The sequence below is a fragment of the Globicephala melas genome, chromosome 10, assembly GCF_963455315.2.
Source record: "Globicephala melas chromosome 10, mGloMel1.2, whole genome shotgun sequence".
Classification (NCBI taxonomy): domain Eukaryota; kingdom Metazoa; phylum Chordata; class Mammalia; order Artiodactyla; family Delphinidae; genus Globicephala; species Globicephala melas.
The window spans coordinates 84,810,778-84,823,814 of record NC_083323.1 but is presented as its reverse complement, the minus strand read 5'-3'; the positions used below and the strand labels follow the sequence as shown (position 1 = coordinate 84,823,814).

The 13,037-nt window shown below is 35.8% G+C and overlaps 1 protein-coding gene across 15 annotated transcripts in view; it reads right to left on the bottom strand.

The window, feature by feature from the left end:
* Positions 1-13,037, bottom strand: part of C2CD5 (C2 calcium dependent domain containing 5) — an 82,538-nt gene that overhangs the window by 25,023 nt on the left and 44,478 nt on the right. For all 15 annotated transcript variants that reach the window (XR_009565435.1, XM_060305948.1, XM_060305952.1 and 12 more), the window contains 4 exons: positions 11,140-11,254; positions 7,967-8,062; positions 5,008-5,199; positions 1,302-1,488 (listed from right to left, as the gene is read on the bottom strand). Coding sequence is in view for 14 of the 15 variants with exons in the window: in XM_060305948.1 (XP_060161931.1) it covers positions 1,302-1,488; positions 5,008-5,199; positions 7,967-8,062; positions 11,140-11,254 (590 nt within the window). In the remaining variant the exon portion in view is untranslated. The remainder of the gene's footprint in view (positions 1-1,301; positions 1,489-5,007; positions 5,200-7,966; positions 8,063-11,139; positions 11,255-13,037) is intronic.

Sequence of the window (13,037 nt, the reverse complement as noted above, 5' to 3'; positions counted from 1 at the left end):
CAAATTCATCTTGTTAAAAAAGTGAGATTTCCTAATTAATCATCAACACACAATTATCCCCTACATACATAAATTTGCATATTTGCTTTTATAGAAAGATGAAGCAGGAAACAATTTAGCATTTTATCTACAAATGCATACTGAGAAAAAGAAACCAAATTCCATAAATTTATTTATTTATTTCGGCTGCACTGGGTCTTCCTTGCGGCATGCTGACTTCTTAGTTGTGGCATGTGGCATCTAGTTCCCCAACCAGGGATCAAACCTGGGCCCTGTGCATTGGGAGTGCGGAGTCTTACCCACTGAAGCACCACGGAAGTCCCCCATAAATTTCTTAAAATTAAATTTCTATGCATGTCTCAGAAAGATGACAGAGAATTCCAATTTGAAAAGTACTGGTGACATAGACAAAAATTCTGGCTGGCAAAGTGTGGAGAATATGAGAGAATTTCCATAAATATTTTGCAGGTATCTAGTTCTCTGGCTACTTAAAAAGGCAGTTCTCACTTTCCCCACTGATAACTTTCTAGTCAGAACTTATTTTCTAATAAGCCAAGGTGAACATGAAGGTGAGATAAAGAGCTTTTCACTGCCTCACAATTTATTAGCACTTCAGAAACACACGTATTTTATTGCACAATCCACTGCTGAGCACTGGTGCACATGTCTCTCATGTACTGATTTTCTCCATTAAAACGAAAGATTATTTTGGCACAGTGGTCCTCCCCGCTCAGGAGTGATTTTGTCCCCCAAAGGACATCTGGTAACGTCTGGGGACAGTTTTGGTTGTCACGCTGTGGGGAAGCTGTTAGCATCTAGTGGACAGAGGTCAGGGATGCTGCTAAACATCCTACAATGAACAAGACAGCTCCATATAACGGAGTTATCCAGCCCCAAATGTCAATAGTGCCAAGAAGGAGAAACCCTGTTTTAGCAATGTACAAACAATAATAAAGTTCAGAACAGTGGTGGCCAACTTACAAAACAAGCTATACCTGGCAATTCTTAGAAATCTGACCATAGGAATTATGATCAGAATACAAAAATATAATAATAGTATAAAATATAAATAAATTTATATAATAGTTTATTAATTTAATTTCAAATAATAATCTTATAAATATAAAAACATTTGAAAGCCTATCACTAGGCTTTTTTTTACTTCTTATAATGTCCCTAAAGCCTTAAAAGTCTTAATGCCAGATCTTTAGATAAGTCTTTTTAGGAGACTCTTTGAATCACATAAAACAGAATCTACAACTATAGGAATCACAAAACAAAAACAAAACATCGCAACTCACCGCTAAGCCCATCAACATATTTTCACCCACTGAAATCTGAATTCTCAGTCCAAATAAAGCGTTCATTCCTTTGAGTTTTAGTTTATTCATTAGCTGAGTATGCACTTCATATTCCATAAATGGCAACAGATTACTGATAGCTGTGGCATTTGCTTCTGCTTGTGCCTTCTTTTTTAAGCGACACAACCTGTTAAGGAAAATAATTTAGTCAGTGGAGAGTGTTCTTGGTACAATCTTAAGAAATGTCCAATTTTTTTAAAGTTTCTAAAAGTGTGCTTGATAAAACATTTACTTGTTTCAAACGGACTTAAGTTTTATTCTTTTCTGTCACTTTTTTCACTGTACATACTTTTGCTAAAAGTCCTATTTGAATAAAAAGGAAAAAAATCTCAAAATCTCTAGAAATGAAATAAATACTGATCAAAATCACTAGAGAATATAATTTTGCATCTTAGGTTTCATAACTCCCTGTGATCATATAATGGGTGGATAGCAAAGGAAAAAACTTAATTTACTCATTAAAAGAATACAAAGCCTACTTGAGTGTACACCATGTGCCAGGCACTGTTCTAGGTGGTGAGCACTGATCAATGAATAAAACACAAAGTCCCTGTTCGTGCTTATATTCCAGTGGGGGCAGAGGGGAGGGGAGTAGGAATAAACAAAGAAACAAGGCAACCACAGATAATGCTTAAGAATCCAGTCTGTGCAGAAAATAAACCAGGTGAAGAAAAGTGGGAGTAACTCGACATAAGGCCTCACAGCAGAGATGACACCTGAACTGGGATCTTAAAAGCACGATGGAGTTGAGAGTGCTGGAAAAAGACAATGACGGAATGGAGCTGGCATATTAGAAGAAACAAAAGGAGACCACTGTAGGTCAAGTGAAGTGAGCAAGGGTGAGGGCAGCCCAGATGAGGGTGCAGTTAAGCATGGGCATGAGCATGTTAGGGGCTTCGGGTCATGGTGAGACGTTTGATTTTATTTTGCCAGCAATGGGAACCCCCACATAGGTTTTACATAGTAACACAATCCAAAGTATATTTTAGGACATCGTTTATACTGCTACACAGAGAATGGAGTAAAGATACGAGAACTGATGTGGGGATGGCAGACAAAAGGCTTAAATTTAGGTAAGAGACAATGAGAGCTTGGACTAAAACAGGTAGCTGTGAAGATGAAGGAAAGATCCCCAAACTGGCAAGCCAGGCTATTTAGGCCAATAGTTCTCAAACTCTGCCTTGCATCAGAACCACCTGGAGGGCTTGTTAAAAAACAATTACCATCCCCAGAGTTTCCGATGCAACAGGTCTGGCACGTGACCTGAGAATTTGCATTTCTATACGGTCCCCCTAAGATGGTGATGCTATTGGTCTAGGTACCACACTCTGAGAACTGCTGATGAAGACTAATCCCCTCTTACCTAAAACAGAAAAAAAAAAAAAAAAACTGAATAAACTATATCTTTAAAAATCTTCCTAAAAGCATCACAGGACCAGGGCAAGGAGCAATGCCGGGTACAAACTTAAGGAGGTAGCATAAGGAAATTCTTTTGCGGTGGTGGGACAGTTCTGTATCTTGACTGCGGTGGTGGTTTACACAAATCTATTTGTGGGATAAAACTGCATAGACCTATACATATATATACAAATACATAAATGAATGCAAGTTTAAAGAAGTGTAAAACTGAATAAGGTCTGTAGCATAGTTAACAGTATTATAACAATGTCAATTTCCTAGTTGATACTATACTACAGTTGCATGAGATGTCACCAATGGGGGAAGCTCATTGAAGGGTACACAGGACTCTGTACAATTTTTGCAACTTTCTGTGAGTCAAAGCAAGTAAAACACAATGAACAATAACCAGCAGAAACAACAGAAAAAAAAGATTTTAGATATTAAAATCATCAGTTACAGAATCAATCAAAGACTATAGTATATATTTGAAAAAGAACAAAATAAAACTTCTGGGAATAAAAATAGATTATCAAAAATTTAAAAACACAATTATTAGGTGTAATAGCATATTAAAGACAGCTGAAGAGAAAATTAAAGAATTGAAAGATAAATAAGAAAACATCCAAAATATAACATAAAGAAACAAAATGATTTAAAAACATAAGACAAGAAAATAACAGACATAGAGGAGGCAGTGAGAAAGTCTAAAATACTTTTAATTGGAGTATCAAGAAGAGAGAACAGATGAAACACAGAACTAATCTAAAAGTTTTTTTAAATTCATGAAAGACACCAATCTACAGATTCAAGAAGCCCAAGGTATAACAATTAGGATAAAGAGAACTCCATACCTAACACTTCATAGGGAAACTGCAGAAACCAAAGACAAATAAAATGGCTCACACACAGCCTGAGGGGAAAAAATAGACATAGTTCAAAGGAACAACATTTAGTCTAATAGGTTATTTCTCAACAGTCACAATGAAAGCCAGAAGGCAGTGGAAGGGTATCTTCAGTGTGCTTAAAGAAAATAACTGCCAGCCCAAAATATCTTTTAAAGATAAAAGAGATTCATTTTCAGACATGTAAAAATAGTTCACCACCAGCAAATACCAAAAAAAAATACTCAAGGAGATAACTCAAGCAAAAGAAAAACAATCCTAAATGGAAGGTCTAAGATGCAACAGGGAATGAAAGCAAAAGTAAATGGATTAGAAACATACTTTAGAAGAAGATGTAACATGCCTTTGTAATAACTTTGATATGGGGAGGTAGAATACCATATCTGGAAGAACTGGATACAGCCAAGTATCACTTATGAAAACAGAAAAGACCAAAGAAAGAAATGGAGAAAATCAGCAGTTCAATTTGGAACAAGTATGAGATGCCTAAGAAAATGATGTGTAAAGCAGACAGGAAAGTATATGGGTCTGAAACTCAGAAGAAAGTTCTGGACTAGAGCTATAAATTTGGGAGTCCTAGACTTACAGACAGCATACAGACTTATAGGGGTTGACAAGTTCAACTAGGGAGAAAGCTTTGAAAGGGGGTCCAAACTCACAGCTCTCAAGGAACAAGAAATGAGGAGGAATCAACAAGGAGTCTGAAGACTATACATAAAGGTAGGAAAAAGGAGGAGGTGTGGCATTGTGAAGTCAAAAGTTTCAAGAAGGAGAAAATGATCAAGTGTGTGATTATTGCTGAGATGTTAAGTAAAATGAGGACAGAAATGCTCAATGGATTTGGTAGCCTGGCAGTTGTTGGTGACCTAGATAGCTGCAGCTGTTTCCTGTGTGCCAACCACAATTTAGCATTTCCTATTCCAGTACACTTTAAATGGAATTCTTAACAGTTAACTGAAGTTGTAAAGGAAACACCACATAGCACTGTTCTTAAAAAGATGAAAAAGTCAATTTCCACAATGTATTAGATATTTAATGTCATTAAAGCATACTGAGTCACACCCCCAGCCTGCAACAGGTTAATTAATAATCCTCATAATAATACACATTTGTACAGAATTTAAATGTTTAAAACTGCTTTTGCATATAAACTTATCTGAGTTTCATAAAGAGGATATTTTTCCTCCATATTTTCCATAGAGTAAAATAAGAGGTTCAGATAGAATTGCCAAGCCTGCACAGGATCACACAGGTAGGAAGGAGCAGATATTTGAAAATACGTCTATTTGACTCCATACCCTATACTCCTTCAAGGACCCCAAATACCGTCTTCACAAACATACCTTGCTTGAATAAGACAACCTTTTCCAATAACTGCTGCATCCATTGGGAGGTCTATAGTTGTAAAGAGAACATCGGGAACTTTTTGTTTCCTGCAGTTATAGCAATATGTGAGATGAGCTGGAAATGGCATATTCAGTTCATCATACGGTATATGGCAAAATCCACAGCCTGCAGGCAAATTTTCTTCTAGCCTATTAAGAATACATTAAGAAAAAAAAAGTTATTCTTGAAAATTCTATGCATTTTTTCAAAAACATACATTACATATCCAGTACTTGTATACAAACTACACCACAACTTCGACCATAGTTAAGTACCACTATGACTGATAAGAAATGACCAGGAAATCAGAACCATGCACTGTGCTATGAAAGAAGAGGCTTATACAAGTAGAGTCATTTTGCATCAATTCTTATGTTTGATGACTTATCACCTGACAAAAACCACTATTATTCCAATGGTTTTTCCTTTGGGATACAACATAAAAACAAATAAGCGTGACATTTTTCTACTGTGTGACAAAGATAACACAAATAAAATCACAAAATAATTCCTAAGAAAAAAAACTTTTTAACCAACCTAAAAATTTGAAAAAATTCTATGGTTAAAAACAAATCTCTTTAAGAGGAAAAAATGTAAGTTAAAGCTAGGCATACTCTAAAGTTTCTAATTTATGATGTCTGTTTTAGCATTTCTGCGAAACCAAAACACCCATGTTTCAGAAATGAATATCCATCATACATAAAGCACAAATGAACAACCCACAACCTCCCCATTCACTGTAAAATGTCTGTTGTATTGTGCTGTTTATGAAATCATTTTAGAATGATTAAGTATTTATTCAGTCATTAAATATGAGGAAATGAGGAGAACAGGAAGGGAAACAGAGGAAAGCTCCATGGAGAAATCCCAGCTTTCACACAGCCACATCTTCTATGGCTCTGGTAAGATGTGGGTTCTCAAATCCCTTTCATCTAAAGCAACCCTTTAAAAGTTGAAATTTGGCAAGTAGACACATTAAAAAGGGAAAAGAGAACTCATACAACACCTACCAAGAGTCAGACTTTCTGTATTCTTTGTATACATTATTTTACTGAATTTTCACAATAACCCTCTAAATCAAATTAAGTTTCTCCCAGATATTATTCTTTTATTGTTGAGATGGCACTCTCGCCTATTTGAAGTAACAGGGGAATCAGACAGATCTGGGCAGAGCCGTGTGACTCTGAGCAAGTCATTTAACCTCTCAGAGCCTCCTCTATAAAAGTGTAACAACAATATCTACCTAGAAAGGGTCTTTTTTGGGTTTTTTTGAAGATTAAGTAAGAAAACTATAGCTAAATACTCACACCCAACAGAGGGCAACAAAAACTAGTTCCACTTGGCCTGAAACGAAGCTGAGATATTAAGTAACTTGCTCAGTCACACTAAGTACTAAGTAGCGGACCTCAGATTCTTATGCCAGTTTATTTGAATCCAAAGCCCATGTGTTACAAGGGGACACAGAAAGATGAAAACTGGGGCAATTTTTAACTAAACACCTCACAGAAATTTGAACATAAGTGGTGTAATATCATAAGGCATAAAAAATAAAAGTGCTAAAATTTATGAAAGCATTTGAAATATGAAATGTACAAAAGGCATTATCTTTGAATACTCATACCCTAGGGAATTTTTTTCTTCCTTCTACTCTCCTACATTTTTCAAATTTTCTCTAGTAAGCACTAGTAATTTCATAGCAGAAAGAAAAAGACATTTTCCTCTTTTACAAGTAGGGATGGTATCTGTTGCATCAGTCTGCCATTCAAGAGAGCTCACTGTGTCCATCCAGGCCACAATACCGAAACAACCAAGCTGGATGGGAAAGGTTGTTTGTTTAATTAGGCTTCTATCTAGTGAAGAATGGAATCTATTGACACAGGTGAGAACTATATGACAGGACTGGGACAACTCACTGGCAAAGTCAGTTTTCTCAAAGGAATATTCCAATTGTTCAATATACTTCAAAATGTCCCACCTCCACTTTCCTATTTACCATGACTTTTAATGCTCAGAAATATATTATGGTCAAAACCCATTTTTAATACTGACAAAAGAAGAAACTGACCAAGGTCTTCTGTGTGCCTACCAGAGCTAGCATATCTTTCTTTGCTATACAGAGACTTGCAAATTTATTCTAAATTTGATCACATACAGAATTTTTTTTGCTTTTTTCCTTAATATACACTAATACATTAATACCGGGGGAAAATAAATATGCATAGTGTAGAGCAAGGGGTATTTAAAATTTATATTATTTGGGCAAACTCTGGTACCAAACTAATAGTTTTTTGTACATATATTTGATAACTTCATCGTTTTATGGAAAATACTTATGACATTTATGGAAGCTAACAGATTAAAGGGACCAATAATCAAATAAACCAAAAAGTAATCTCATTTTACCTAATGCTTTCATTTTTGCTTTCTCTTTCACATATATTAAAGTTATATTTCATGAAGCTTTTATAACATAATTGAAGCTTTTATACATAATTTTCGGATAACATAGTATTTTGATTGTTTTGTAAATTAAGAATTTTATGAAAATTGTTTCATGACCTTTTCCTGTTTTGGAGGTAAGAGAAAGGAAAAGGAAAGGAAGAGAAAACTCAAATAAAATAAATTATTTCTACACTGTAGCAAACAAAAAAATGTATACTTGAAGTCCTTCGATTGGTAATCATATGTGTAATTTATCAAGATAATAGAAATAGTGATGTGTCATACAGTGCAGAACCCAACACTTCTTTGTTGCTATGGATTAAGTAAAAATCAGTAAAGTGCCTGGTCCTGATTTCAAAATTGCACACCTATAACCCACCCTCATAGAGAAGGACTAGCCCAGCTCTGAGAGGAAGAAAGTCAACCTCTCCCTTCTCTGCCCTTAAGGAAAATAAGCCAGGCTGTCATGACAACCTCTGTTCCAAACAGCCCTCCACGGTGCCATCCTGCAGAAATCTAGGGTTCAGTACAGCTGCTGTGCCGGATGCAGATAAAATACAGACCTCTTCACTACAAAAGAAAAAAACATAAACAAGTTAACATTTTCAGGGAATCTAACTTTGGAAAATGTTAACTATCAAAGTGATACAAGGGTGACAATTTAAATTTAAAGTTAGACTCTACTAAATATTAGTATCACAGGATTACCTCCTAAACCTAGAATAGAAAACAGAAATAATGTTGTTAAAATGGAAAGGATAAGAATTCTTTCTTATTTAAAAATTGTAAAAGATAAAGCATAATATTAATGACAACTGATTCCTTTATTGTTTTTTGTTTGTTTTTTATTTTTTTATTTTTCCATGGAAAGGCACTTTATTTCTAATAGAGCAGTGTGACTCCTTTAAAACATGGTAAAGCTGATAAAGACTGGAATGTTTCAAAATATCCAGCAATAACCCATCAAACTGTGTTAAAATACTCTTTAAATGTATACTGAATTGTATTAAAATTATTCTAAAGGCACAACTATGTAAATATCTATATTGTTATAGCTTAATTCAAACTTAATAATAAAAAGATATCTGAAACAAATAAAATACAAAATAAACTAAACAGAGCTTTTGGTACATCATTATATGTATGATAAAAACTGATTTTCAAAAGAATTCTTTGAAACTCTTGATTACATACCACCCAGCTTGAAAGCCAAAAAAATTAAACAATCAACATAATTATTGAATGAGATCACCCAAAGCTAGTGAGAAAAGTAGCAGTCTAGGGACGAAATGCTGGAAACAAAGAGTAAATGGACCAGAAGAAAGGATATAAAAGAAATGGTCTGTAAGAGGCCAGGCTTACAATGTTTAAGTGGGCACTGAGAACGTCAGAAAAAGTAACGGGGAGCCACAGAAGGCGCCAAATCAAGGAGCTACAAGAGCAGGTGTGCATTTCAAGGTATGCATCTCAGGGAACTGAATCCAATAATAGTAAGTAGGATGGGTTAGAACAGAAAAAACTAGTAAAGATAGGATTTAAAGACAAAGACATTTTGAGGTCTAGAGGGAAAAGAGAAATTTGTATCAGGTGAATGCAAACTTCTAAGTAAATTAATTGAACTCATTTCTATAGACTCCTGCAACTGCGATTTATCTCCAGCCACTGATCTACACCTCTGGCCTTCTCCACATGCTAGTCTTTTCGCCTTGAAAACCCTCCCTATGCCTTTTCTCTTCACTGATATAACTCATGCTCATCTCCCAAGATTCAGTTCAAGCTTCAGTTACTTCCTTAACACTTTCTTCCAATCCTACTTCTAACCTCCAGCCTTCTGAGATCCTAAAGCATCCTAGGATGTCTCTATCATAAAATATATTATACTTGTCATAATTCTCCAGGAGAATGTGAATCTGATGGCAAGAACTGTGTCTTTTAAAACCATATCCCTAAGACCGGAGAGTGCATGACACGAAATCCATGAATAAGCAAGACTACCTGGGGAGTAAGGCAGGATAAGCATAACAAAGTTAGTCGTTTAACAAAAGTAGAACAGCTACTATAGGAATACAGCAGTTCAAGGGTATAATACGTGGTCTGCAAAGGAAAAGAAAGGGTCCTCAGAAGATGAAATAGCATGGCTCTGTAACATCCTCATTTACTACAGTCTAATCATTTTTTCTCCAACAAAAATGATCGCCACCACCACAAGAGAGTTATCCATGTAATAGCTGGCAGTGAGAATTATCCAACACAAGGTGGAAAAATAAGACAGCAGAAGGTCACACAGTTTCTAGATGATATCCAATACAAACTTCTGAACGAGTGGAAAGTAGGGTTCAAGGATGGCAGATAGCAAGTAAAGTCAGAACCTATGTAAGGAACTGGGAAAACTCTTGGTTAGGATAAGGGTCAAAACAAACTAGGTGTAAATGAGCAAATGGGATGGGTGGAAAAATATTAAGTTGTGATCCAAGAGGGCAATTTTATGGTTTCAATTTTTTTTTTGTTTTTTGTTTGTTTGTTTGTTTGTTTTTTGAAGATGTTGGGGGTAGGAGTTTATTAATTAATTTATTTATTTTTGCTGTGTTGGGTCTTCATTTCTGTGCGAGGGCTTTCTCCAGTTGTGGCAAGGGGGGGCCACTCTTCATCGCGGTGCGCGGGCCTCTCACTGTCGCGGCCTTTCTTGTTGTGGAGCACAGGCTCCAGTCGCGCAGGCTCAGTAGTTGTGGCTCACGGGCCCAGTTGCTTCGCGGCACGTGGGGTCTTCCCAGACCAGGGCTCGAACTCGTGTCCCCTGCATTGGCAGGCAGATTCTCAACCACTGCACCACCAGGGAAGCCCTATGGTTTCAAATTTTTAAAGAGAAGCAGTTTCAAGCGACAATAAGGTCCAAAATAAGGCTGAAAGTCACGTGGGGATAGAGGATTTGAGAATGAGAAAGTACAATGCCAGGCTGTTAGAAGGGAGATAACCTTGTTTAAATGGAGGAGATTGGCCAAGCGGTAATGAACAAGGCAGAAGAAAGTTTTGGAGGTAGAAAATTCTAAACTGTGGAATGTCATGGATGTTAAGGAGGAGAGGCTATCCAAATGAAAGGTAGGAGAAAAGTGGATTGAGAACTAGGAGTATGGAAGTCCCCTCCTAACTGGGTAGAGTTAGAAAGGATGATTTGTTGGCAGGAGAAAGTTAAGTTACAGTTAGTAAAAAAACAAAGGCAGAAAGAGTTTACAATGAACTTTAAAGACACATGGCAAGTTCATTTACAATAGATCAAGGGTTCCAAAATCCCAGAGGAAGGAGTTAGTGGAGTCACAAACTGGAGTAAAGTAGGCCTAGAGTTAATACTTGCTATGTGCCAGTATTATATTCTCATTTAATCCCTCAATAACCTTAACTGATAGGCAGTTATTATCTCCACTTCAGTGTACAAACTGAGGCTCACAGGAGTAGAGTAACCTTCCCAAAGTTTCACATTAATTAAGTAGCAAATCTGGCATATGAACCTCGGTGTGATATACTCTAAAAAAGCCCATGCTCCTGGACCACTCCACTATTCTTCTTTTCCCTGTATCTGCATAAAGCTTTCCCCCTTTCAGATGACAATCTGTAACTTACAGCATCTAGAAAATCAAGTTGTTTTCATTTACCAGATGCTAGTTGATTCACTGTAGCCCACTACAGCATGACAGCCTAATGCTTTGGCATGTGATTTTATTTCTTGTCTGATTTCTGCCCACCACGCATCTCGAGTTTCTGGTTCATCTGAAAAATAAATTTTAAATCAGTTCACTACTCAATAGCACGTTGTCTATTTGAACAAGAAATGGTTAAAATAAGCATACTCTGGAAGGCAAAGAAGTACTATTCTACAACAGTTTTTAAAACTTCACATCTTTAAAATGCTACTTCTCAAAAAGCTTATTAACATTTTAATTTAATGCTACTTCTCAAAAAGTTTAACATTTTAAACTCGATTGCTAGAAGATAAACCACCTAGTTCTATTTGCTTTATTACTTTAAGGGACACCTACAGGGATGTATTTTATTAGATACAACTTGAAAGGTAGACCCAGAGTTTCCAGATTCCAATCTTAACCTAAAAGGACATCCTATGTCTCACCTCCCTGAGTGGATACCTTATGAGTTATATCCATAAATTTAACTTAAATTCTGATTTCATTTCCTGGTACCTATTTTTTATAATGTGCTATATTCTGGGTTCTTTCCAAGGCAAAGATTTGTCAATGTGAAAAAGCAGAAAGCCATCTGTAGCCACTCTTCTAAAGAGATGTGGGTCCTGAAGCAAAGTGGCAAGAAATAAAGGGACTGGCCAATGCAAAATAAGGAAAGCAAATACATTTAAAAGATTAATACAAAGAATCTGGTTAATGTTCATAAGGACAAATTTCAGATAGAACACTGTAACTCCATAAGTGGCTCTGTCATTAAGAAAATGCTTTAGAATCACAGAACTGCATTTTATTACCATAAGGAGTCCAATATTGCTTGTAATGGAGCATTATAGATGGAGCATCTGTCACACATACTTCCTAATCACTTGCATTTAGCTGCAAACTACTGATGAACAGCAGCTGCATATATAGTAACTTTTTAAGTGCAAAGATGTTTAAAAAAGAAACGGTCTATAATCAGCATATCCTAATTTGTTTCTCTTTGTGGCACTTCCGTTTGGGAACAATTTGGAATAGAAAAAACAACTCTAAATAATATGCTAAGTTCTTACTGTAAATTTTCCACATAAAAGGCACTATTAAGACTGGAAATCAAACAATCCAAAAGCCTTCTTTTTGAATTTCAGTACTTAAGCAGTTTTCAAATACGTTTTTCAAAATAAGTAGAATCATACTCACTAGTGAAATACTGAAGACAGCAAAGTAAAGAAAGGTTAAAAGGCTTGGTATAGCTCACATTCCTATGATCTCCCCCGCAGGGAGGAGATCAGCAAAGGGGAGAAATGAGGAGATAAAAGCCAGAACTACAAATGATGCCAGCCAGTTCTTGATTTAAAGTTTTGGATCCAATACAGAGCTACCTTAAAACTTTCTTTCAGAAGAAAAGAAAGAAAGGCAAACTACAGGAAACTTAGGAAAAGATCAGAGTACGAGATAAAATAAAGAAGGAAAAGAAACAGAAACTACTACAATATGGTGTTAGCAATCAATATTATGAATTAAGAAATGTGTGAGACAATTAGGCGGCCCTATTTTGCACATACACTACTATGTTAAAGAACTTCTTCATATTCCTAACTGACATGTAGACGTCAACAGCACAAATACACTTTCAAATCCATTCTTTTTAGGACATACATGTTTTCAGACCAATTTGGATATCTATTTAACATCATCCTTTCCTAATAGGGAAATTTTACATCATTAAGATGAACTATTATTCAAGTAGTTGCTCAATCTATCAAAGTACTTATGATTCTTTGAAAATAGATATCACAAATAAGAGAAATATATCTCAGTTTAGAAAATAATTATTTTCCTGAAAAACTATGTAAAACAAAAAGTCTAACTTT